The sequence below is a fragment of the Anser anser genome, assembly GCF_964211835.1.
Source record: "Anser anser genome assembly, chromosome: 3".
Taxonomy (NCBI): Eukaryota; Metazoa; Chordata; class Aves; order Anseriformes; family Anatidae; genus Anser; species Anser anser.
The window spans coordinates 114,155,395-114,180,741 of NC_139722.1; the positions used below are offsets into that span (position 1 = coordinate 114,155,395).

Below are 25,347 nucleotides of genomic sequence, written 5' to 3' on the forward strand. Positions count from 1 at the left end.
TGTAAAAGCTTCGTCACGCTGTGCTGGATACCCAGGAGGGTCCTGTCGAGCATGCTGCTGTGCCAGAGGCTTTTACACCTTCTGGTATATGGATCAACACTGAGTAAATTTCTACCATAGTAAAATCGGGTATTTGGGTGAAACTATCAGATATTTGTCTAGTACTATTAACAGTGAGGTGGAAAATAAAGTGTATCATGTCCACATCCATGCAATGGAGATGAAAATCTTAAACGAGAAGTTGCAGCCATTCCTGACCCAATTATAATCCCGTACAAAATCCTCTCAAATATTAAACTTCTGTGCTTGCTCTGCCTGTGACAGCAAGCTTATACAGCAGGTGCTGGTTTTGCTGTCACGACAGACAGGACAGGGCCCTTTTTAGGCCTAGCTGGAGGGAGGAGCTCATGCCAGCAAAGCGCCTGGTGCTCAGGAAGGACGGCTACAACAAGACACGCTTTCTTAACAGCCCACAGTAAGATATTCCCAAATTAATCACAGCACCCTCTGAAATACCAGGTTTTTGCAGCCGACTAAGTACCAACGCACAACAGCACGAGGTCTCAGAAGTCAGGGTTTCACCACAGCACCGAACAGCCCCACACCGCAGTGGGGCGAGCCAGGCACAGAGCCTGCTGCCACACCTTGCTTCCTGCACCTCTCTGTTGGGAGAGGCACGGAAAGGGCGACTTTACACACTCACACACACTCACACTCACACACACACTCACACACACTCACACACACTCACACACACTCACACACACTCACACACACTCACACACACTCACACACACTCACACTCACATATATAAACATGAAACACACCCAGACCCGCGCACACGCGGAGGAGCTGCGAGCCGCCCCTTGAGGCCCCGGCCCGGCGCCCCGCGGGGTAGCAGCGGGGACCGGCAGGGACCGGCAGGGGACCGGCTAGCCCCTGGCCCCTCTGGCCGCGGCCCGCCGCGCACTTACCGCCGGCCGCCCCGGATGTTGATGCGGCGGGGCCGCCCCGCCCCGCAGCCGGCGGAAGCAGACGTGGCGGCGGGGGCCTGTGGCTGCCCGCGGTCCCCCCGAGCCGCCGGGCGGCCATGAGGGGCTGCCGGCCCCGGGCGCTGCTCTGCGGCCTCCTGGCGGCGGTGGCAGCGGTGGCGGCGGGCGGCCGTGCCCTCCCGCACCTCAGCGACGACGTGCCCTTCAGGGTGAACTGGCCCGGCACCGAGTTCAGCCTGGTGGGTGCGCGCCGGGGGGCTGAGAGGGGCAGGACGGGCCCGGGGAGGGCGAGGGGCGAGCAGAGGCCGGCGAGCTGCGGCCCCCTGAGCGCCCCTAGCCCCTCCTCTGCTGCCGCAGCCTCCCGGGGGTGTCCCGGGCCGCCCTCCCCTGGTCAGCTGTACTGCTCACGAATTTAGGAATGTTTCTGAGTGGTAGCACTTTAAAACCCTGATTGGTTCATGGGTTATTTGCGTGTGTGTGTTTTTGGTTTTTTTTTAAGCCTACAACTGGTGTCCTGTACAAAGAGGATAACTACATCATCATGACCACTGTGGATAAAGAGAAATACAAATGCATACTTCCACTGATAGCGAGTGGCAATGAGGTACGTTCAGCCATGTCTTGTTTGTAATCATAAACTGCAGGCAAGTCTTGGCAGCGTCTTCCAAGTTAACTGTTTACATTTTGAAATAGCCCTCATCCTTATGTGATGGAGAATAGCAAGTACTTCACCTCAGGTGACAGACCTTTAGGGGTGAAGAACTTTACCTCTTCAATAGCATGCACATTTATAGAGTAAGAAATAGGAAGAAGTAAACTTCCACAAATGGATTGTTGATACTGTTTTCCTATTCGTAATCCAAGCTGCCATTCTTGACAGAGCAAGCTGGGAGCTGCTACTCTTTTGCAACGTACATATTTTTTAAAACCACAGAACTCTTCTGCTTTGACTGTTTTGTGACTTCTACTTGTCCCTTCTTGTTTAACTAAATTACCTGCCCTGATCACAACACAGCTCCTTCAGGGCAAGAACTAATGAGCTCTTGTATCTTTTAATTTTTCTTACTGCAAAATTAAACTTTTTTTGAAAAACTAATAGATGAATATTAACTAACCGAACTTCTTCCAATTTTAATGTAATATCCTTCCTTTGTAGGAAGAAGAAAAGGACTACAAAGGTCCTACTCCAGGAGAATTGTTGGAACCTCTTTTTAAGCAAAGTAGCTGTTCATATAGAGTATGTCACTTCTGTGTTGGTAATTTGCATGCTAATCAAAAGATTTTCATTCAGTCCATTTTAAGATTTAGCGTAATAACCTGGATAAATATATCTCAAATTTTATGTACTAATTCAGACCAAAATAAATTTTCTGTAACTTTGATTTAACCTATATTACTGATAAAATTCCATGTAGTAGAAGATCTCAGTATACAAATAAATTGGGTTGTTATAATACCAATTTAAAAATGTGGATTTAAATGCTTACTTCCAAGAGTCAAGCTGTAATATGTGGCAGTCTAATGAGCAGCATTTCTCATAAATTGTTAGAACACCAAAACAAACATACTTCTAGATACTCTGAAAGTTTTTCCATTTTTCATCAGCTGTCATCACAATTCACAGGCTCGTGCCTTACAAGAACAAACCAAATAGCAAACAGGCTGGTACTGAGAAACTGAGAGAGCAAAAATGACCAAATGCTATACCTACACAAGGTCTTATGCAAGTCCTTGAGGAAGAGAGAGTGGGTCAAGCCCCATTGATAAACAGCCCGTATCTACAGCAGTTGTCAAAAACAGTCAGTGCTGAGTCAGTTCAGCTTAGTCCCAGTGGTTTTAGACCAAATTCAGTCTATATATCTATTTTTTTAATTTATCTGTGTAAAAGTTAAGAAAGTTCACCTGTTGTGTTTATTTGGAACCTCATCAAAATGCTTAGGGAACACTGAGACCATTCACTGTGCTATTGTTTTTGAAGGTGCTTTTATCCATCTGCTTTGGCTGTGTTTTATTGCTGTAAAAGCCAGAAATTAGGGGGGAAATGTTTTTGGGGGTAATTTATCTAAACAGAAAATTGTTATTATTTTTAAGATTGAATCTTACTGGACTTACGAGGTCTGCCACGGAAAACACATCCGTCAATATCACGAGGAGAAAGAGACAGGACAGGTAGGTTTCTTGCAATTTGGAAGTCTCAGCTGCATTTTCAGTGGCACCTGTGTGCATAACTCCTCCAGAAGAGTTGAAAACCTGTATGCTTGAAAAAGTATGGAAAACAGTAACAGATTTTTTTTTAACCTCTCTTGATTGTAGAAAATAAACATCCAAGAATACTATCTTGGGAATATGATGATGAAGAACCCATTATCAGAACCAGGTTTGTCTTAGATTATTTTGCTAATGCTAATGAGTTCTTTTGGTTTTAACCATTACTCTTTGAAGAAATATGCTGTAGAAAACCAATTCCTGATAGAACAATACAGCTCTGTACGTTACTGTTATACAAATTGTAGTTCTTAAGTAATTTCTTTCAGCACTTTACATTTATTCATTCTGTGAGTTTCGCTGTGATGTTTAGTTAATTAGATTAATTTGCAATAATTAATTAGGATCGGGGAAAAAAATGCATAGTAGCAATATTGAAGCAATATATGTCAGATGAGTCTGTTTGATAATGTAATCTACTGCCACTCTTTCTCTTTGGGTGGGGAGAAGTGTCTTTCAAGATGGAAACAGCAGCCAAAGTGTGTAGCACATCTTGGGCTCTGCTATTTTGTAGTAGAATGTGGTATGCAAATACACACATTTATAGCCTTTGCAGGTAGATTTGATCCTTGGAATTGTTGCAGAATGTTTTTTAGGGTTTCTGGCACAGACCTTCAGAAATACTGAAGTGCAAAAAGTGTGACTTCAGTGGAAATTAGGTAGCTGAGCCCCAAACTCAAACTAGTTTAGAATAATTTTCTGAATACTTGCATTTTTGCAGATAAATTTTTGTAGATACTGGAAGTTCTGTGTTCACACCTGCTGATATCTGGTTCCCTTATGTAGGCAGTATATTGGTTCAGAGAACTCTCAAAATCCACAGACTAAGTGTTCATTCATCAGAGCTGATGGAAACAGTAGAAAACAATAATTTACCTTTTTTTTTTTTTAATTCTAGGCTAGTACATAAAAGGCACCACCATTTTTCCTCCTAAATGTGATTCACTTGAGTGGCTTGATCTCGAAGGGGATTTAGAGCTATTAACCCTATTTCTTTGAATTCCTGTTTGCAACCTTCAGTTAGGTATCTTAGTCCTAAAAAGAAACTTGACTCAGAAACTGCATTATTTGGTTCCTCTTATTAGTAAGTTAGGGTGTTTGCTTGTGTTGTCATTAATCCTGTGCAGAGGTGCCTAATTCTCCCTAAAAGCTGCTGTATGTGATGTTTATGAATTCTGTTGTGGGCTATTATTCTGAGAAGTTACATGTGATGATACTTTAAGTTGTCTTGATAATTTGTGAAGTTATCAGTCTTTTAGTATGTTCACTCTCTGTCCTCTTCGCTTAAGTGGCAGATTTTATTCTATGCTTCCTGTACAGCAATTCACACTACTTCTCTTAAAAAAATAAAATAGATGGAAATAGAAGGTGTTTCAAACCATTGTGAGCTAAATCCACAAGTGTGATACAGTAAACTTGGAATAGCTGAATGGGTGACAGCAAAGCAGAGTTGCCTTTTGCTCATCTAATTCTGAATGGAGTCCAGACCATCTCCTGAAACAGTTCAGAACTAAAGACAGCTTTAACCTGTGACAACTTGTAACCTTACTCTGTTACTACGCTTATCCTCATGATCCTGAGCATAGTGTGCAGTCTAGCCTAGCTTCATCCTATACCTAGGGCACCCTCTGAGGCTGGCTGGTGGGTGGGCTGAAGTACTTGCTGTGTACTGTCTCAGTCTGTAATTCACTCACTTCGAAGAGAATAGTCAGCTATCCCTCGAAGAACAGCAACAGTGGCATGTTATTCTGGCCTCCATGGTATTCCTGTGGTGCTAGAGCTGGATTTGGCCTGTCACATAAACTCAATTGTGTTAAGATGATGCTTACTCGTATTTTATTCTGTTTGCTCTGGACCCTAGATCACTGTTTATTTCCTTTCTTTCCTCTTTTGCACCTGCAAGTTGTTAAAATTGACTCTTGACAGCTTATACACAAAGTACAAGCAAATACACAAAACAAACTTCTCTGTGTATAATTTCACTTTATTTCGAGCTCACAGACTTTATGCTTACCTCATTCTTAATTATTCCCTAGATCAAGAAGAGAAGGAAAATCCAAAAGAGAGTGCAAAAGAGGCAAGTGAAAAACATCTATTTTAACTTTTGCCATCGATAGTGGAGGCAATTTATATATGATGAGATTATAAGTTCCCTAACAAAATGAGTATCAAAAAATGAAACTCTGTTCCCGAGCTGCACTCTTTTCACTTTAGATTATTAGTTACACTGCTTAAAGCTTGCTTAGTCTACTTAGTAAATTTCTTACCCTCCTGTTTATTTAAATTAAAGTTATGCCAATCTTAAACTTATATGAGATCTGAGCTATGTATTCTTTCTCTATGAACACAATACACATATCCACAAAGTCACATTAAGGTCTAGTAACAGTTATTTTTCTAGCTGCATCAGAAATCCCTATTCCCTTTCATAAATTTTGGGTTAGAAATGCTTAACAGAACTGTACAGCACCAAATCTGTAGATTTCTCACCTGACTTGATGACCCATCCTGTAAAACTCTGTGCTTCTGTTTTCCGTTAGAGAACTTTTCTATTATTAAGGTCCCAAAACGCAATTGTGAGTTACTGACTTGGTAGCAAAACAGTGTAAATACCTGAAGCACGCTGGTGTTTGGGATTAGCAACAGCAAATCTGGCCTGCAGATAAACATGCACCTATCTTATTTCCAGTTACCTTTATTTTAATTCTGAAGTCAAACTTTCATCTGCATGTTCTTTGTAATACCGATTTAAATAGCAGAGAGTGATATCTGTCTTGCAGTGGATCTCAGAAAATATGCATGCCTGATCAGCATTTTGCGGGTAGCTGGGGAAGCAGACTCAAGTCAGAATGTGCCTGTTCTGATGGCTGTGGTTCTTGGAAATTGAAGAATTTTTATTCATTACTTCAGAAGTTGCGAAACATTTTTGCGGACTTTTTGTTTTTTACCAGTATTTATCATGTATGTACACTGACTTGATTTCAGTCCACAAATAATTTAAGTTTGCAACTTGATTGGAATCTGTAGTCAGGAAAGGGAAAGGATACATAACACAGCTGGGTGGGTGCTGCTTAAAGTAACCAAAAACCTGCTGAGGCTAGAGATTTATCTTAACTGACAGACCTCTCAATAGGATTTGTGTACAAACAGCAGCTCTCTCCATTTAGGTTTCTTGAGTAAGCAATGAAATGCCTAGGTATAATTTTTCAATATTTAAGGAAAAGTCAGTTCTTTTATTCAGGAAGATAGGAAGGAAAGATATCGGTACCGCTTCTGTGAGTCAATGGAATATATCTTTGCTTACCACCTTTGACCACCGAATATTTGGGTATAGAGTGGATATGTGACTGGAAGCTAAGGAGTGCCTGAGCAATTAAGCTACTGCCACGTTCATTCCTGTAACTCTCAAATGTCTCATCACTTCATTCATGATGGAACAGTTGTCAGGAAGAAAAAAAGTCCATGGCCTGTGACAGGGTAGCTTGGTTTGAGAACTCCGCAGTAGGTGAGATGTAGGAGGGTCCCAGTTCCCCTGGGTTTTGGCCCAAGCACAGAAGGCACCACTACCTTTTAGCACCGAGCCTGATTTGTTGTGCACTGAAAACCTTTACTAGCTCAAGCAACAACAGATCGAAAGTGGTCTCGATTGTGGGTTCCAACATGGCTTTTGCACAAACAGACCTTTTGGTACCCAGGAATGTTAGCTGCTTTGAAGATAGGAGCCAAAGAGGGACTTCCTAGCAGTTTGGGGAATTAGTTTCCTGAAGGGGAAGTTGGACAAAACATGAAGGAACAAGTCTGAAGAGAATTTACCTAGGGTGTAGAAAATGAAGGAAAGTAGATTTAAAGTTTTTATTTGGGCTTTGTAAACTACCTTTACTTCAAAATGCATTTTGAAGTAATGTATTTTACACCGCCATTTCAAATTTTATAAAGCATGATTTACTTAGTATATATTGTTAACTTTCTGTTAGCTATGATACCAGATGGTGTGAGATACTCTGTACAAGGAGACACCCGGGCTGGGTATGATAAGGGCAGATACATGGATGACTTTGCAAGGGGCCATTGGGGATTCTTCATGGCCTGACACTGAACAGAAGGTAACATGCCTGGCCAGACCTGAGCTGAGCTTGGCAGAGCTACTCAGAGCTCCTTGGCTCCTAGATTACAGGGTGAACACAGCTGGCTTGGTGCTCTTTCGAAACATTGCACCCAGCTGGTGAGCTTTCTTAGAACTGCACCATCAAGCAACCTGTGCAGAGAAACCAGCTGCTTCTGCAGTCGTGTTTCTAGTCAGACCTCATGTGGCTTGGTGCATCTGTGCAGTGCTGAGCTGGAGGTAATAAACCAGAATGTGTTTGGATGTTGCAGCAACACCGAATCAGTACACGGGGGCTGGTTTCAATCCAGTAGTGCTGGCTCTGCACAATGTTATAGTGTTTTCTGTTTCAGAAAAGTCAAAGGAGTTTTACTGTGATCCTTAACTTTTACTTTCTTTCACCTAGATACCTACAAAAAATATAGAAGGGCAGATGACCCCATACTATCCTGTAGAAATGGGAAACGGCACACCTTGTAGCTTGAGACAAAACCTACCCAGATCAAGTACAGTGATGTACATCTGTCATCCAGAAGCTAAACATGAGATTCTTTCAGTAGCAGAAGTTACGACTTGTGAATATGAAGTGGTTATATTGACACCTCTGTTATGCAACCATCCTAAATATAGGTATGATACCCAAATTTTGGCTAACATTATCACTCCAAATTTTCATCAGCTTCTGTGCATGTGCTTATGCAAGTCTTATATTCAGCTGTGGTTTCTGGTACAGAACTGTGATACTCATATGTACTTATTTTGGCAAGTGCAGTTTTGCATAGTCTTAAGAGTTTTCATCTTCAGTTGCACAGTATTTGCATTTTGTAAGTCTCTCCTGGTTGATCCTGTATGAGAAGCAGATGGGAAGTATTTTATTTTCAACAGGTAAGCTTCTGGCTCTGTCATTCAGGAGGAATGCAAACCAGGGCCTGAAGGCTGCGGGCAGACTAAGAACACTCAGTCTCATCTCTTAGTTTACGATTTCAAAGTCTTTGGGGATCATCTTTATAGTATTTAGATACTGCAAATTGCACGCACCATGTATGTGTGCATAGACTTCAACTACTCTATTTAATTTCAAAAAACAGAAGTATGGTCTTCAGCCATAACCTTACTAACATTTATCTTAGCTGTACTCAAAACTTAAGAAGCTCCTATATGTCCTTGCCTTGGTTTATTGCCTTACCACTAGCTGTATGTCATTTTCATCTGAAGAGTTCACAGTTACAGGTTTATTTGTCCAAAAATCAAGTTTAGGATTCTTTTTTTCTCCCCTCTCTGAATTGTAACATGCATCTAGAGGATATCTGTAGTTTTAATAGCTTTGACCTTTCAAAGGTTGTAAGCAGAATTGCTAAGTACATGACATAAAAATGAAAGGGGAAAATAATTGACAGGAGTTCTATTTCCCATACACACAGACATCAGAACAAGCAAGTATTTAGTTGCTGTTCTGAAATAGGCAACAAAGTCTAAAGGACAAAATCCTTGACTGTGCATTTTATACATGCTTCCCATTTAGGGTAAATAAGTGATGCTCTTATATATTTCGTCCCAACTAGCAATTTTATCATGTGGATGGATCTGTTAAGTGCAACAGATAACACAGTATTATCTATTGTGCTCATCTGTTGTTTGTATGCTATGTATTACGTGTCTTATAAGCCTCTGTATCAGCAGAAGAATAGAAAGTGCAAGGCAAATTGTTTTTTTTCATGTGATAAGAATGAAATCTTGAGCCACTATTCCTTCCCAAACTGAAAGCATGGAAGACTTTCTGGCCACTGGCAAGAAATACTTAAACATACGAGATTTTTATTCTCAGACTTACATCTTAGTAAATAAAGATGGGTAGAGATGGTCAGCTTGAAACGCTGCTCAGCGTCAGCAGAGGTAAGAACAGACAAACCAACTTCATTTTAAGTGCACTTTTCCTGTTGTATTCCCCGCAACAGCACTTAGCAGTACTTCAGACACCATCCCTTTACTACGCTTACCCAATAACGCAGTTGCGTTAACTTAGCAAAAGCACATCCATTAGTTCTAGTTGGCATTCTTATTTGGTTACAGTTTGATTTTTTTTTTTTCTTTTAAATTGGTGGACATTTGGATCAGGAAGGAAGATTGAGTAGTAGTAAGACTACTGTAACTGTCAGCGTTATGCTTTTTAAATAAAATTCAGATGAAAACAGGCTTCTTTGGTTTAATCTGGAGTGTAGTAACTATTTAGGAAACACGTTTAGATTCTTTCAACTACAGGGGCAATTGTCATAGAGCTACTGTTGTGTCTTACAGACTTTTCAAAGGAGGACATCACAGAATGCCACCTTGCTTCTGAAGCAGTGCCTGCATGTTTGTTTTGTAAATAAGTTTCCTCTAAAGAGCACCTTTTCAATTAGATGAGAAACAAAAACTGTTCAAATACATCATTTGTCAGTATGATTTTCATTTTGATGTTTGCCTTAATAATCTGTTAAGGTTTATTTGGTGTTTTAATGAGGCCTTCATTTGTGTAAAACAAGGAGAAAGGCGTGTTACTCTTCTCTAGCTGATTTTTCTTTCCTGAGATGAGCTGCTTTTTGCAGACATAGCTAATGAAGAGAATGATAGAGGAATAATGATATATGTGCAGTGGGAAAAGCCATACACGTCACAGTACAGGAATGTGTTATTTTAATTATACAGGCACTGCATCTATCAATTTTAATCATTCAAGTTTTTTAACTTCTGAGAGGGCTTTTTGGAGTCTTGACATTACATTCATGGTACATGTACAATGCAGTTTGCTTTTTAATAACTGTTTTTTTCCTTTTGAAGAAAAGTGATTAGATTGTGCTGCCAGTTGTCTGGCAGTGGTGGTAGTGAGTCTGCACTGGGCTACGCTCATTTACATCAGCTGCACAGACATTGTAGCTTTGAATGAGATGGTGCTATTGCAAGAAAAAAATAGCTCAAGCTAAACTCAGTCAGAAATTTTTAGCAATCAAAAAGTATGTCTTGTCTTTAAAGCACGGTAAGTTATATATCCATAACTTGTTTGCACAGGTTCAGGGCTTCTCCTGTGAATGACATTTTTTGCCAGTCCCTGCCAGGATCCCCACTTAAACCTCATAATCTGGAACAGCTGGAAAAACAGCAAGAAATGATGAAGATGCCTTTCAGAAGGGTTAAGGAGGTAGAATTTCTTTAATTTGAAATAGAAAAGTACTTGTTTTCATTGTTACAGTACACATAACTTGCAGTTCAGTGGAGTAAGTTCGTTTACTCAACTTTATAAGACCACGTCAGTCTTTCAAATGGTCTTTAAGTTTTTTGAAATTTCATGTAACTTACTTTGTTTGGAAAGAAAACATATCAATTGTATTTGGGCTACCAGTAGAAAACTTTTGTAGCCTTCTTAGCCTACAGTTTGGAAGGTTGCTATGTTTCTGACTCAGTCTTTTGTTTAGCTGTGTCTAAGGCACAGTGAAAGTGGTGACAGCATGCTTTCATACTTCTTTGCACAGCCTGCCTCACTTAGTATTAAGTAACTTCCTATAGTTTATAAGATTTTGAAAGGGGCATATGAAGTCTAATTAATATATTTTTGTATACTTTAATTTCAGGAAGAAATGCATTCAACAAAAGAAGATAAATTTTCTTCCATTCGTAAGCCTGTTGCTGTCGGCAGCCATCAACTATTAACTGTGGGAACAACCCACATCTCCAAATTGACTGATGACCAACTTATAAAGGAGTTTCTTAGTGGTTCTTACTGTTTCCATGGGGTAAGAAATTAAGGCTGCATACAATCAAATAGCAATTCCTTAATTGCAGGTGCAATATGGTGGTGGGTTTTTCATTTTCTCCATGAATGCTGATAGTTGAAGTTAGTATTTCAGCCAGAAGGGGGACTACTTTATTTCCTGATAACAAAAGAGGTATTTTCCTTCAAAAAAATGAATTACTAGTAACTAGTTCAACCTTAACTGAAAATATTCTTTTGATCTGTATTCAAGACCTACTTTTGCCCAGTCTTTGCCTTGGATACTCTTTATATGCTTCCATAGGCATATTAGTTTGGGCATAAACGTATAATTTTAATTTGGGTCTGGAGGGTAGTGAGTTGGAGCTTAATGTTCATGAATGATATTTCCCCTGACTTTGAAGTATTTAAATAGATCCTCATTAAACAACTTTTCATTGGCCGTGCTGGGCAAAATGCAAAGTTGAAGCAATAGTACGCTTCTATTATATGAATAAAACACTGGTGCATTTATTACACAAGCCATGTCAAGTTAATGTTTTAACAGCATTCTTATGCACATAATAATTGCCTTTCGTTGATAGAGGGAAGGCTTATATACCTAGGTCTATGCTAGAAAGGTATCTTTAATTTTTCTGTTGAAAATAAACTTAGTTGGACAGTGAAAAATGAAAGTAGATCATGAGAATTGTTCAGTGTTAATTTTGTTAGTGAGAAAGGAAAAAAAAAGATATACCTTACTGAAAGACGAGCCAGCAGCAAAGAGGCATCTGAAGTTTTCACTGTCTTTAAAAAGTAAAATATTTCTTAAAAAGATGAATAGAGGAGATACAAGTAGTTTAAAGAACTTAGTCCTTACAGTCCTTACATGGCTCTTCTATGAGTTAAGAACAAGGTCCTCTTTGCTTAAACTCATCTATTCCATCCCTTGCCTATGCCAATTAGTCTAATAAGAGATTCTCTCTCAAAGCAAATCACAAATCAGCATATCTGAATAAAAGTTGGAGTTTTACAGCTAAAATAATGAGTGATTTAGGGTCAGGAGGGAAGTGGGAGTGGTTGTTTTTGGGGTTTTGTTTCATTTTAATGCTGAGATTCTACCTCTCCCTAGGGTGTCGGTTGGTGGAAGTATGAATTCTGCTATGGCAAATATGTTCATCAGTATCATGAGGTACGTTTAAATAGTTTTATGTTCTGCCAAATGCTGACTGTGGCTGGTGGTGGGGAGGTTAAAGAATCTGTTTTTGGTTTGAAAAAAGCAGCATCCTTTTCTTGGCTAATCTACATCTTGGGCTTAAGAAGATGCATTTCAGAAAATAAATCCTCAGTGTGCTGCTCAAGAGTTTACGCAGGGGAATGTAGGTACCACGTCAGATAGAGCACAGGGATAATCAAAGCTGAACATGTGTGGGTTTTTGAGGAAATGTTCTTCTGTCATTAAAACAAAATTATCAGCTCAGCCTTTCTTTTTTTAGGACAAGGAAAGTGGCAAGACTTCTGTGGTTGTGGGTACCTGGAACAAGGAGGAACACATTGAATGGTCCAAAAAGAATGCTGCAAGAACCTACTATCTTAGAGAAGATGGTACACAGACAGTTAGGTATGGTTAACTCTGGTTATGAGTTCCTGAGTTAGTCTCATACTCGTGATAGAGAAAAACAAGTGCCAGGGCCCAGTTCTGCCATGCATGAATATTCAGTTACATAATAAACTGTTATGAGAAGGTTGTATAGATTTTTCCCCCAGTCGACATGCAAGATTTTGGGTGTGATGCAGAGGAAAAGACTTTCATTAGTAAACAATTATTTGTTTACGTAATAACTGATATACTGCATTTTCCTTGTTTGTTTTGTATATTGGAGTTAAATATTTGAAGAATGACAAGATACGCTATTACACAAGTTAGCTCTGTGCTTAAGAATTCTGTTCACTATTTCCAAACTTCTTCATTCCAAACTTCTGCGCAGGATGGTGTCTCATTTCTATGGAAATGGAGATGTTTGTGACTTAACCGAGAAGCCAAGGCAGGTGACTGTGAAATTGAAGTAAGTTAACGTTTTTTTTTAGTAAACTGATGTATCGTGTTTCTGCTTCCTAAGCCAGAGGGGAAAGCCTCTCTCTGTCTTTCATAAAGCTCAGAAAGCTATGTCCATTAGCTGGGCTTAGTAAAAATTAGATAGATAGTAAGGAAATATAGATTTCATTTTTGTGCTTACTACATGCTAAACACTGCAAAATTTCTGTTTTCAGATGTAAAGAGTCTGATTCACCTCATGCTGTAACCATATATATGTTAGAGCCTCATTCTTGCCAATACATCCTTGGGGTATGTAAACACATACTTGAATTTCCTAAGATCAGGTGTCACTTTGTAGAGGATGTCTCAAAGTCCATGTTCCACTTTATGCAAAGTGTGTGTAGTGTGGTCGCTTGCATTGGTCATAGAGTAAAAGGAATGTTTTTAATTTGATAAAGAGATTTTTCTACTGAAGTGAAAGGTTTTACACTTACCATCTCAGGCAGGGCTAGCAATGCAAGTCTGCCCCAGACAGGGGAACACAGAGAACATAGAGAAAGCCACAGCAGGATTTTTAAATGCACTGAGGAATGCTAACATCATTTAAGTGTTCTTACTAACCTTAGCGAGCTGCTGCTCCGTCTAGTCAGCTCTGTGCACCTTAGACCTATGACATCTCCCATCCGTTTCCTCAAGTTTAAAACAGTCCCTTCCTTCCACTGACTCTTCACAAAAGAAAGATTCTTGTAACGTACCCAAATACATAACTGCTGACCAAGTATTGCTTTCTGTTCAGTTGCATTTGCCTAGGGAAATGAGGATTTATTATTAGTAATTACATTGTTAATATACTATAGATATCATACACAAAAGTAAAAAGCATTTACCAAGTTTTACAAAGTGATGCTCAAGCCTGTTGCACGCTGTTGTAATTAATCTTGTGATCTCTGTTGCAGTCTCCTGTAAGAGTTTATTAATGATTTTGTAGTTGTTAATATTTTGATCTCTGTGTTCAAGGTGGAGTCTCCAGTCATCTGTAAAATTTTGGATACAGCTGATGAACATGGGCTCCTTTCAGTGCCCAGCTAAAGAACAATATAAGTCCATGAAGAAAGCCATACTCATCAACAACCCAGCTGGTTTTTTCCACATTAACATCATATCTGTGAGATGACCAAGACAGAGAGAAGTTTTCAGCCAACCAACCTCACCAGCAGAATTCTCTTAAGATGAGGGACTCATGAACCACTTTGTGTATAACTATGTGTATATAAGAGGTTATCGATAAACTTTTAACGATTAAAATCTTGTCTTGCACTTCCTGTCTGACTTGTGTATGAGGTATTCTGCAACAATCATCGAGGTAGAAATTATCAACTTTAAAAAGGCAAAATAGACAAGGTCCAGCTTCATGTGAGGAGTTCAACTGCCAACAGAAGGGAAAAGGGAAACTTCTTGCTCAGGAGCCTTCAGCAGCCACTAGAACAAAAGTAATTGTTCTAATGCAATTACTTAGTTTGTCCAAACACAAATATTGCCTCAGTTTGACTGCCTGGAACTGTATTAATATCACAATCTTTTCTTAACTTACCTTGTACCCATTCAGCTGTTACTTCTCTCAGCCTGGGCTGCTCTCCAAGACCCGTTCGGTGTTTTTTGTTTTGTTTTTAAATAGGTGCTAACTCCATAAGGTTCATTGCAATATATTTTGCTGAACATTCCTCCTGACATGAGTCAGAGTTGCTGTTTTGGTTGAGGAAGCCAGAGTTTAATGCTAGCAATTAAAAATCAACATCTTTCTTGTGGGGCAGAGTTGTCAATACTAGCTAGGCCCCCTGACTCCCACTTGTCTGTATTCAGCTGTGTTTCATGTGTGTCTGAGTTGTTTTTTTCTTTTTGGTGACAACTCAGTACATCCACCTGCCCTCATAATGGAAAACATTGGCGTGGAGGTCCATTTCCTGGTAACATGCCTACCTTGCAAGTAAGATTTTTTGATACAGTTGCATGAAGTTTTAGTCTGCAGGCAATACATCTTCCTAGAAGTCAGGGGACTAGATAATTGAAATATTACTCAGCAGTATCTGAAGATTTCCATTATACTTCTAAAACAGTTGTTTTTAAATAGGTAAGAAAAAAAATGAGAATCACAAGTTTGGAGCCAACACCCACCATACTTTCAAGGAGTTCCTTCCTAGGGAGAACACTGTAGGGCTGGCAGAAAGTTCCTTCAGTGTTTTTACTAGGTGCTACCTCAGTCATTTTTTCTGTGTGATCACAGACCAACCCTCTTCATACTAAACACACAAAATGACTTGTGTGTCCTTTACCCACAGTCCTGCATTAAAACTGCTAGTGTAGGCTCTGTGCTGACAAGCAAGATCAGTTTGCAACTGGGTAAGATCTAACTCAATGCTTTCAGATACTTTCTCTTGAGTTAAGTTCCACCATAATGAGCTCGGGAGCATTTTGAAAGGTGTGTAATGATGTATGTGCTGGAATGGGCAAAAGCTTGGCAAGATTTCAGTGTGTAGCAATTGTGCATTTTCAGCATCTTGATCAGTATTACTCATTTGTAAGCCAGCTATGGGTTTCCTCTTTTCTAGAGTTGTTGTGCAAGGTGCAGGAGTTTTGACTGATGTCAAACGGAAATCCACCAACCATTTGGCATATGACTAGTTCAGAACTACCCAGAATATCAAGTAAAGCTGCTAGACTGTTGCAATGTAAAAACTAATTTTACTCTCTCTTACTTAGTAGAACAGAACAAAGCATCAGCAGGATGATATGGCATTTAAATTCAAAGTCTTTCTTCCTGATCATATTCTTATTTCTCATGGCTTGTCACTGTGATGGAAGAGAGTCTTCCACCCAGATATTTTTTTATCATTATTTTTCCCTAGTCTTGGGAACCATTAAATAAATGAGGAAAAGCTTCCTTAAATTTTAATCTTGTATCAAGCTAGTAGCTTTTAGAAAAGAGAAGATAAACAGAAGTGTTCTAACTTTAGATATTTAACTTAGTTTCCTTTAAGTATTTTTACTTGCCTTAATAATCATCTGGGCCCATCTCATTAAGCAGGTAGCAATGGATGTTACAAAGCTGCACCAAAAGCTTTTACCACACTGTGCAACAAGTTGCTTGTATCTGCCAGTGAGCAGTAAACAGTCAAGGACATGGTTCCTCAGCTAGGAAAGAGCTGCAGGCTCCTGCAGAACCTTCCCTCACTCTATCTGCATGGATGCTGAGGGTGTAACTGCAGATTGAGTAGCTACAACCAAACTATCTTTAAACTGCTGGGGTAGTAGGTGCAGCTACAGCGATACCGACTTTAGGAAAGGCTCCCCACTTCCCTACCAACCCAGCTTCAGATTTGCAGCTCTTCCTTCTGCAGGTGTTACCCCTTGGCAGCCTTAGCCCCATTTCTGGACTGCCATGGGTAACACTACCTCAGGTACGCAGCAGCAAAGATGCATCCCCAAGTCAACACAGAGTTAAATAAATAAATAAATAAATAAATTTAGCCTTAAATTCCCTAATCTGTCTTTACAATGGGATGGTTGAATCTTAATAAGGCTCCAACAGTAGACAGAAGTGTTTGTCATAAAGGATTGCACAGGTCTGTTTTGAGGTTGAAATTGCCCATATCTACTTACCTTGTCTTAGGAAAGCCAGTACAGACACATCTTAGCGCTGTGCCGTGCTCTTAAGCTCTGAGTGCTCAATCCCCAGGCTGTACGTAGTGGCTGTGTCTCATTGCAGAATATATACAGGCAGCATCTGTGGGGATGGTGTCAAACTTTATCAGCATATATCAGGCTAGGTGACATTAAAGGGAAGAGAAACCACAACATACTAAACCTTCCTGCACATCCATTTGTTCTGGGATAAATTAGATCGGAAAAAAAGGTAAGGATAGGTACTCTGCAGAATTTAAAGAATTCTAATTCCCCACATGGCAAAGAAGTCCCCAGTGCAATAGGGAAGTGCAACCTCTTTGACTAAGTAGCCACAGCACCTCAGCGTGTCACTAAAGCCAACAAAAATTCTGCTGTTCTAGGAGCAAATCACACTATCACCAAAAGCATGTACCCAGTTCTCCATATTCCTCAGCTTCTGCTTTCCCATGCACAGGAAGCAATGCGCTCAAAAGTGTGCCTAGCCTGTGTCCAACATATCCACAGGCACTAAAATGATGAAATCCAAGCCTCTGTCTCTGTCCTTAGTGGTCTATGTTACATGACAAAGGCTTCTTTGGATACCGAACAACAAAATGATACATGAGGCAATACCAAATTTACGATGATTTACTGTAGAAATAAAAGACTAGCTTTGTCAGCAAAGTGCATGATTGGATAACAAAGATGAAAAGTAAAGCATTAAGCAATTGTAAAAGCTCAGGTTGGTTAGATATTTTACCCAAAAAAAAACAGCCAAATCCACACCACGCCCCAGCCTCCCATTCCTCTGTCAAGACATCTCCTTTGCCAGGCAGCCCATCAGGTCCAGGCACCAAAGGACTACCGCTGACGGGCTCTCCAACCATGTATTTATTGTGTATTGAGGCTGCGAGACTTTTTGGTCATTGGTGAACTTTGTCCCCTGATTAGTTTTGGCTCTGAGAACTAGACATGGTGCCTTTCAGAACACGTGTTTCAGTTCGAGGCACCCAATTTCAATGGAACAATGCAATCCTGTCCCATAAAGAGGGACTGGATGGCATATGTTATGCTCGTTACTAAGTTTAACTGCTTTCATTCTGGACTGTAAGTAAGTCACTTACCCTTGCCAATAAAGGTCAGCAGAGGGTCTCGCCAGTCTGCTCCAGGCCCAGCTGTAGCACTGCTCCACTCCACACTTCTTCTATGCTCACAGAAACCAAAGAAAAACATCATGAGCCATGAGAACTTTCCAAGTCAGGAGAACTTTTTTCCCCTGTCTTTACTGAAAGGAACTACTACACGGTGCAATACATAACACAAGTTATGGACAGTCCAGCAGACAGCATAAGACTTTTTCAGGGAGAACAGGGGGACTTAAATCCACAAATATAAAGAACACATTTTTCTTTTTGACCCCCTCCCATATCTCCCCTACCAACAGCCGATACGGGCAAGAAGAACCAAGATGGGAGGGGGAGGAGGAAAGATGTGCACAAAAACACAAAAGGCAGAAGAGACTATGATTTGATACTGCTAGAAATAATTTATTCCAGCATTAGTTTGTGTTTTAATACATTTGAACCTGGAAGAAACGTGCAATTGAGAATACCTTCCTTCTATGACCCTCTCCCAGGCAGACCCTGGAACGTGGGAACCTCTCAGTACCAAAAATGGGGAAAAATAGGCTTGCTTGGGTGTGCAGAAAGCACAAAGCAGAATTGGAGCTCTGCAGGTTTCTGTGCCAATCTGCTTAGATTTATACCCGAGATATGATGCAGGTTTGCATCTCAGCCTGAGAGGCATTTGTTTCCACACTCATTTAAGAATCAGCAATGTGGAAAATAATGTGAAAGGCAGACAGCAAATTTGCAGTAATGGTACCGATATAATCTGCAATTAGTCAAAGGAAATTACATGAAAGGAAAGTAGATTTGTGAAAGTGAAACATGCCGCTTATCTAAGATATTTATTTAAATGAGAACAGTTCAAAGAATGAACTATTTTAAGCCCCAGAATACAGGATTCATCCACACAAAAAGAATGAGCATCAGCAACAAGCACCTACCAACATCCCCTGTCCCCACCTTATCAGTACAGAAATGCTCAAAACTCACGTGTGAGTCAGTAACTGGTGGATTCCTCGTACACAACCCAAACCAGTGTAGAATAGCACTGCTCACTTCTTGCTAAGGCCTGACAATTGACAATTAGGAAATGAAATTTGAATTTTCTGTAGGAAAAAAAGAGTCATGTCATTATTGCTACGTCTTTAATTACATCTCCACTCAAAGATACTAATTAAATATAGCAGCCATTAGACTTCAGACAATAGGGATTCATTTTAGAGCTAATTTTTAATTGTCATTTAAACTCACAAATTATTAACTACCTGCAAGACTGAATGAAGAAGCAGAGAATACTTATGTAAGACATCTGCACAGCTGGTAGATTTAGCTGAAAGGAGTCAGTGGCACAGTGTGCAAGGCGAGACAGTCCCTGAAAAGTTTCATCTAGCTGAAGGGAAAAAATAAGCCAATCAGGCTTGGAAACAATTTTCTCAAATGGTAAAAAATGAATGGTATTATTCCTTCTCCCTGCAGAGAGGCAGAAGAGTACATTTCCAGGTGATAAATATCCTATTTGTACAGCTATACAGATATGACTTACCAGTTTTTATCCAGCATTCAATTCTAAGCCCACTTTAATAAAAGAAGCTCTTTTAAGGGCTGGTCTCCTGAAGGCTGGTGCTCATTCTCTCTGGATGTGAGCGGGTCTTGCACAGGCTCATCTAGTCTGCCATCCACGTGCCTATGCTCACAAATATTTTAATGTTAACCTTACGACATTAACATCAACAACTGGATTCCCTAAATCTGTCTTGGTTCTGCTCTCAACCATGTTGTTTGTATTTTTCCTATTCACTCACAAAAGGCTTTCTTGTGTGCTGCTGTTCCTCCACAATCCTTAAAATAAGACTGTCTTAAAGATTAAAAAAAAAAAAGGAATGCTGGGTGAAACAAATGTTAGAATAATGCCAACACAACACGCTCGTCTGTTTTCTCAAAGATGGAACTATGGACTGAGTTTCAAAAAGAGCATGGCTGTATTTAGATAAAGGAAGAAAGACTCGTTAAGGAGAAATAGTTTCAGGGAGTTGCCTCAAGAATATATCCTGACATGTCCGAAATGCTCTTAATTTCCTGTCTTTTCTGCTAAAGCAAGCTAGGATCTGTCTGAAGAAGGCATGACTTAAGGGCAGTTCCCAGAACCTGATGGGGCAGGAAAGTGCCAAGTCTGACTAGAAAGGGAAGACAAACAACCATGGGGCTTTCCAGCCCCTCAGGGCTGGACATGAGAGCCTCTGGGCTACTGTAAGAATTTCCTGTCACTGGCAGTTACAAAACAGTGGAAAAACAATTAAAAAAATAAATAGCAGAAAAAGCAGAGCAGATGACAGTGCTCAACATCTTGTGCAATCTCTGTTGACTCCCCATCTGCTGACATCCTGAAGCGAAGTGCACACTTTTCAGGGTAGCACTACAAACTCTAAGAAAACCTCCTACTATTTTTCCCTAGCTAAAGTGCACAAGAGGTACAATTGCTCTGTTTGTGAACATAAGGTCTCACATGCTGAAAGTGGTCCTGCACTTAAAAGAGCCCAGAAGATCTCACCACCAAGGAAACAACAACTCATGTTACAGGAGCAGATCAGTTTTGTCACTGTGCTCAGGTGCTTTCAGTCCCTTCCTGTGCTGCTCAAGCAGGAGTGAAGCTTCCAGTTGCCCATCAGCAGTGGGACCAGCTCTTGTATTTTCAATTGTAAGTCTAATGACACTTTTTCTCCCCCCCACCCAGGAAAGCTGAAAACAGTGCAGTAGGACATCTATTACAGAACGTCCTCACCGTCAGTGATGGTTCTCATCCCTACCTTTTCTGTAACTTTGCAGCAAGCAGCCAAAAGCCCAGTAGTTATCTTGTGACACCACTGCTCACAGCAGACTCTAAGCCTTAAAACAAGCTACTTCCACACGTTGTTTTCCCCTCAGCAACCGGCTCTCACCAGCAGGAAGATTTCTTACTTTTTCCTGGGAGGGGAAAACACCTCCATCAGGGCACAGGGAGAACAGACAGCCTCCCCCACAGCCTGACCCGCCCTGCTGCCGGCACTACAAAAGCATGGCTCCAGAGACTGGTAGCAGGGAAAGGCACTGGAAGTGTGAGGTAGCCATCAACTGTCTCTCATCCTTAGAAGCTGGAAGGTGTTGAACACCCCAGGCTCGCTTACCGGCACAGTGGCACAAGGTAGGGCTGCAGGGTGCTCTGGTGGGGCTGGTGCTGGCTGAGGGCTGAGGACAGGCTGCAAGGTCTGTGGCTTCCCTCTCCTTCCTTCTTCTCAGTCAATCGTGAGAATCTGAGTCTGGTGGACAGCAAAAGGGATTAGGATAAAGCTAAATGGCTCACCTAACAGTGTGCATCTGCATTTTCATGTAACAAATACAAGATATGGAAGTGCATGAAGCAGTGTCAGGAAGCTACCAGGAGAGACTCGGGGCAGGAGAGGAGGTGAGGAGTGATACTGCCACACAAGGGGAAGTCTTCAAGGATGAGCGGGTATGCAGGCAGTGACCTCTCCTGGAGCAGGGCGCTATATACAAATCTCTGGAATTCATCTTCAGAGCAAACTTACTCTTTTCCTTACTCCAACAGGTAAGGCTAAATAGATGTTCAGTGGTCAATTCCTGGTGGAGAGCAAAGCACCAAGTGCTACAGGGGATGTGACCACAAGAAGACAGGTGATCACACAGCTACACAGAGCTCCCTGTCACTTGCTCTTGAACATGCAACTTAAATGACTGAATGGGTTTCAGCTTTGCTCAGTTGTTGTGTGCCATGACAAGAAGCATAAAACCCTCAAGCAGTATTTATGAAAGTGCAGTTCAGATAATGCAATGGGAAGATGTTTTACAAAGGCTGCTTACTACCTATCTAGGGAGGGGGAAAGGGATTTAAAAAAATAGAAAATGCTCAGAGTCATTACAGTGAACTGAAATGAATAGTATGCTCCTTCAAATCATCCTCTGTCACTGTCTTTCAGTATTGCCTCTTGAAAGTAACAATGAAGCAAGATACTTTTTTTTGTGTGTGTGTAGATAACAAGGCATTCATAGATATAACTAATGAAATAATTTCTGTACTTTTTAGTAAGTTATTTATTACTTATTTAAAGCATACTCAGTTATGCAAGGTAGAACATATTATAATGATGGATTTTAAATTTCTTTTTTCTAGGATGGGGATCCTTATCAGAAGTCTTCATTTCTACTTCACTTCTTTCTTATTCAGCAGAGCAAATGGCTTCCTAACTTGGAGAACACCTACCGAGTCTGCCTTCCCATTTTATAACTACTCATACTTAAATCTCTCTTCTGTATCACAAGCACAAGCTCCCAAAATGGCAAGAGCTCTCAACTTCTCACACAACATAATTGAAAAAATAACCAAGAGAGACTTTGAAGGTTTTGATGCACTGGAAGTTTTAGACCTTTCCTACAATCGGATTAAGGACATTGAACCCGGCACATTTGAGACTATGCTCAGCCTTGTTTCTGTGAATTTAACTTTTAATGATAAGAAACTTCTTGTATCTGGTCTTGCACCTCACCTGAAACTCTTAGCAACTAGCAGAGCCTCTGAAAAATCAACAGAGGCAGCTCTGGAGCCTCCTGCATCAGCTGAAGAGCTGCCACATTCAGGAAGTCCACCTGACCTGCAAAAGGTTAATATGAGGCTCAGACGAAGTACAAGGCATCTTCCAAGAGCAGAGGAAAATACAACGGTCTCTCCAACAGCCACATTGAGGCCTAACCGCTGTGGACTACCAATAAATGGGACACTTGATCTGTCAAAGAGCAAACTGTCCGAGGAAGAGCTGATGGAAAAACTAGATCCAGACCTCTGCCAAGCTCAGCTGGACAGTGTTTTGGAGCTTGACATTAGTCACAATGACCTGGAAATGGATCTTCTATCGCTATTCATCCTGTTTTTGCCAATGAAAAATGTACAGTCTATTGATGCCAGTTACAACAACATAACAATTGACAATATAGATGTGGAAGCAATCTGTCGCTTCCCGTTCAGCAACCTTTCTTTTGTAAATATTAGCAACAATCCCCTAAACAACTTGGAAACGATATGCCTCCCTCCAACCATCACAGTAATTGATTTGTCCTTCGCAAATGTAAGTGTAATACCTCAAAATTTTGCTAAAAAGCTATTTAACTTAGAAAATATGTATGTTCAAGGAAACCACTTCATATACACTGCACATCCAAAACCCACCAATACAGCCCCAAAGTTTGCCCCTGGAACTGTACATATTAGTGCAATTTCATTTGTCAGAAACCAGGCTGGTACACCCATTGAAAGCCTTCCAGAAAAAGTAAAACACCTGAAAATCTCCAACTGCTCCATTGTAGAGCTTCCAGAATGGTTTGCAAACAGAATGCAAGAATTACTCTTTTTGGATCTCAGCAGCAATCGGATTTCCATGCTTCCTGACTTACCTGTCTCCCTGCAGCACCTTGACATAAGTAACAGCGATATTAAAATAATACCCCCTAGTTTTAAATCTCTCTCCAACTTAACAGTATTTAATATTCAAAATAACAAGGTTACAGATATGCATCCTGAATACTTCCCATTGACTTTAACAAAATGTGATATTAGTAAAAATAAGTTGAATGTATTGTCATTAACCAAAACCATAGGGAAACTTGAATTCCTTAATGTCTCTAGAAACCTAATAACCAGACTGGAACCCACCAGCCAATTTCATTTGCTCACTAATCTGGATGGTAGTCACAATCTAATTTCAGAACTCCCTGATCGCTTTGGGAAATCTTTTCCAATGCTGAAATATTTTAATTTATCAGGGAATAAGATCTCTTTCCTACAGCGTGGCTCTCTCCCAGTTTCTCTGATGGAGTTGGACATTAGCAACAATGCCATTACAACCATAGTGGAGGACACTTTCGGACAGTTAACAAGTTTGAGCATTTTGACTGTTCAAGGTAAACATTTTTTTTGTAACTGTGACTTGTACTGGTTTGTAAATGTCTACATCCATACCCCATACTTGCAGATAAATGGCAAAGAAAATCTCAGGTGCAGCTTTCCACCTGACAGACGGGGCTCGTTGGTGGAGGGCAGTAATCTCACACTTCTGCACTGCTCCCTGGGCATTCAGATGGCCATCACAGCTTGTGTTGCCGTTCTGGTTGTTTTGGTGTTGACAGGCTTATGTTGGCATTTTGATGGGCTGTGGTACGTGAGAATGGGTTGGTACTGGTGTACGGCAAAGAGGAAGCAGTACAAGAAGAAGCCAGAAAACAAGCCCTTTGATGCCTTCATTTCATACAGTGAACATGATGCACATTGGACGAAAGAGAATCTCCTGGAAAGACTGGAAACTGACGGATTCAAAATATGTTATCACGAGAGAGATTTCAAACCAGGACATCCTGTCCTTGGCAACATTTTTTACTGCATAGAGAACAGTCATAAAGTCCTTTTTGTTCTCTCTCCCAGTTTTGTAAACAGCTGCTGGTGTCAGTATGAACTGTATTTTGCTGAACACCGGGTCCTGAATGAAAATCAGGATTCCCTCATTATGATCGTGCTGGAAGACCTCCCACTCAACAGCGTGCCACAGAAGTTCAGCAAACTCAGAAAACTACTGAAAAGAAAAACCTACTTAAAATGGAGCCCTGAAGAACACAAACAGAAAATTTTCTGGCATCAGCTAGCAGCTGTCCTAAAAACAACAAATGAACGTTTTGTTGTGAGAGCAGAAAATGGATCCACTCAAGATATGTATGAGATGGAATGAGATACAAGAACTCGTAAAGATTGTGCCTGGAAAGCCTGCAGTCAAATAAAAGTGTTTCTGTGATTACCTTCTGCAAAGCCTGCTGTGTTGCAACTGGGGCATGTCTCCGATCAATCCCATGGGAAGTTACTAACAGTTCTGTAGGGTGCACATTATTCAGCCTGAAAAAATAATCCATTATCCAAAGGGCTGAGATCCCAGCACTGATGAAGAGTCTTTCATTTCTGCTTGTTTGATTTTCTTCAGCTATTTCTAGCATTTCTTAAAATGTTGTGGATGTCACCTGAAAGGAAGAACAGCTTGAGTCACACTACGTATCCTAAATATCTTTTGGAGATTATTGCAGAAATAATGAAAAGTGGTGACATTCAAAGACAAGGACGTAGTTCAGATTCTGTTCTAGTACAGCTTCAGATATAGATTACACTATGTCTACGTACAAGAAAGACACAAACTGCAGTAGTAGACAGGTAAAACTTTCCTTCTGTGGTTTAGCAAGAAAAGATTAAAGACTTACTTAATGTAGCCATCCAAGAGATGCAAATCGACAGTGCTGTATCATTTGGTTACATGGTGGAAGAGGACAGACCTAAATCCTTTATAATTGCAGATTAACATATACAACCAGATGATCAAGAAAGAGCTAGCCGAGTGTGTCAGTCTCTCCTGTTAAA

General features: G+C 40.5%; 3 protein-coding genes across 3 annotated transcripts in view; 2 read left to right on the plus strand and 1 right to left on the minus strand.

Moving 5' to 3' along the window:
* ASB3 (ankyrin repeat and SOCS box containing 3) overlaps positions 1-1,104 on the minus strand; it is a 32,038-nt gene extending 30,934 nt beyond the window's left edge. The window contains exon 1 of the mRNA XM_083832305.1: positions 976-1,104. The gene's annotated coding sequence lies outside the window, so the exon portion shown is untranslated. The remainder of the gene's footprint in view (positions 1-975) is intronic.
* Positions 1,092-14,439, plus strand: ERLEC1 (endoplasmic reticulum lectin 1; the record flags this gene model as incomplete). The annotated part of the gene is made up of 14 exons (XM_083832308.1): positions 1,092-1,232; positions 1,493-1,597; positions 2,150-2,230; positions 3,085-3,162; positions 3,307-3,370; positions 5,295-5,335; positions 7,767-7,990; positions 10,406-10,535; positions 10,966-11,127; positions 12,217-12,276; positions 12,581-12,705; positions 13,073-13,150; positions 13,356-13,431; positions 14,140-14,439. 14 exons carry the CDS (start codon positions 1,092-1,094, stop codon positions 14,209-14,211), a joined length of 1,437 nt encoding a protein of 478 aa, XP_083688434.1. The 3' UTR covers positions 14,212-14,439.
* Positions 14,440-20,878: 6,439 nt separating this feature from the next.
* On the plus strand, positions 20,879-24,736 carry LOC310898008 (toll-like receptor 2). The gene is made up of 2 exons (XM_083832302.1): positions 20,879-21,087; positions 22,075-24,736. The coding sequence occupies exon 2, from the start codon at positions 22,076-22,078 to the stop codon at positions 24,671-24,673; it is 2,598 nt and encodes an 865-aa protein (XP_083688428.1). The 5' UTR covers positions 20,879-21,087; position 22,075; the 3' UTR covers positions 24,674-24,736.
* Positions 24,737-25,347: the final 611 nt, after the last annotated feature.

Bases quoted from the DNA above. Each gene is read 5' to 3' on its own strand.
- LOC310898008 (XM_083832302.1), top strand. From the start codon at position 22,076: ATGGGGATCCTTATCAGAAGTCTTCATTTCTACTTCACTTCTTTCTTA.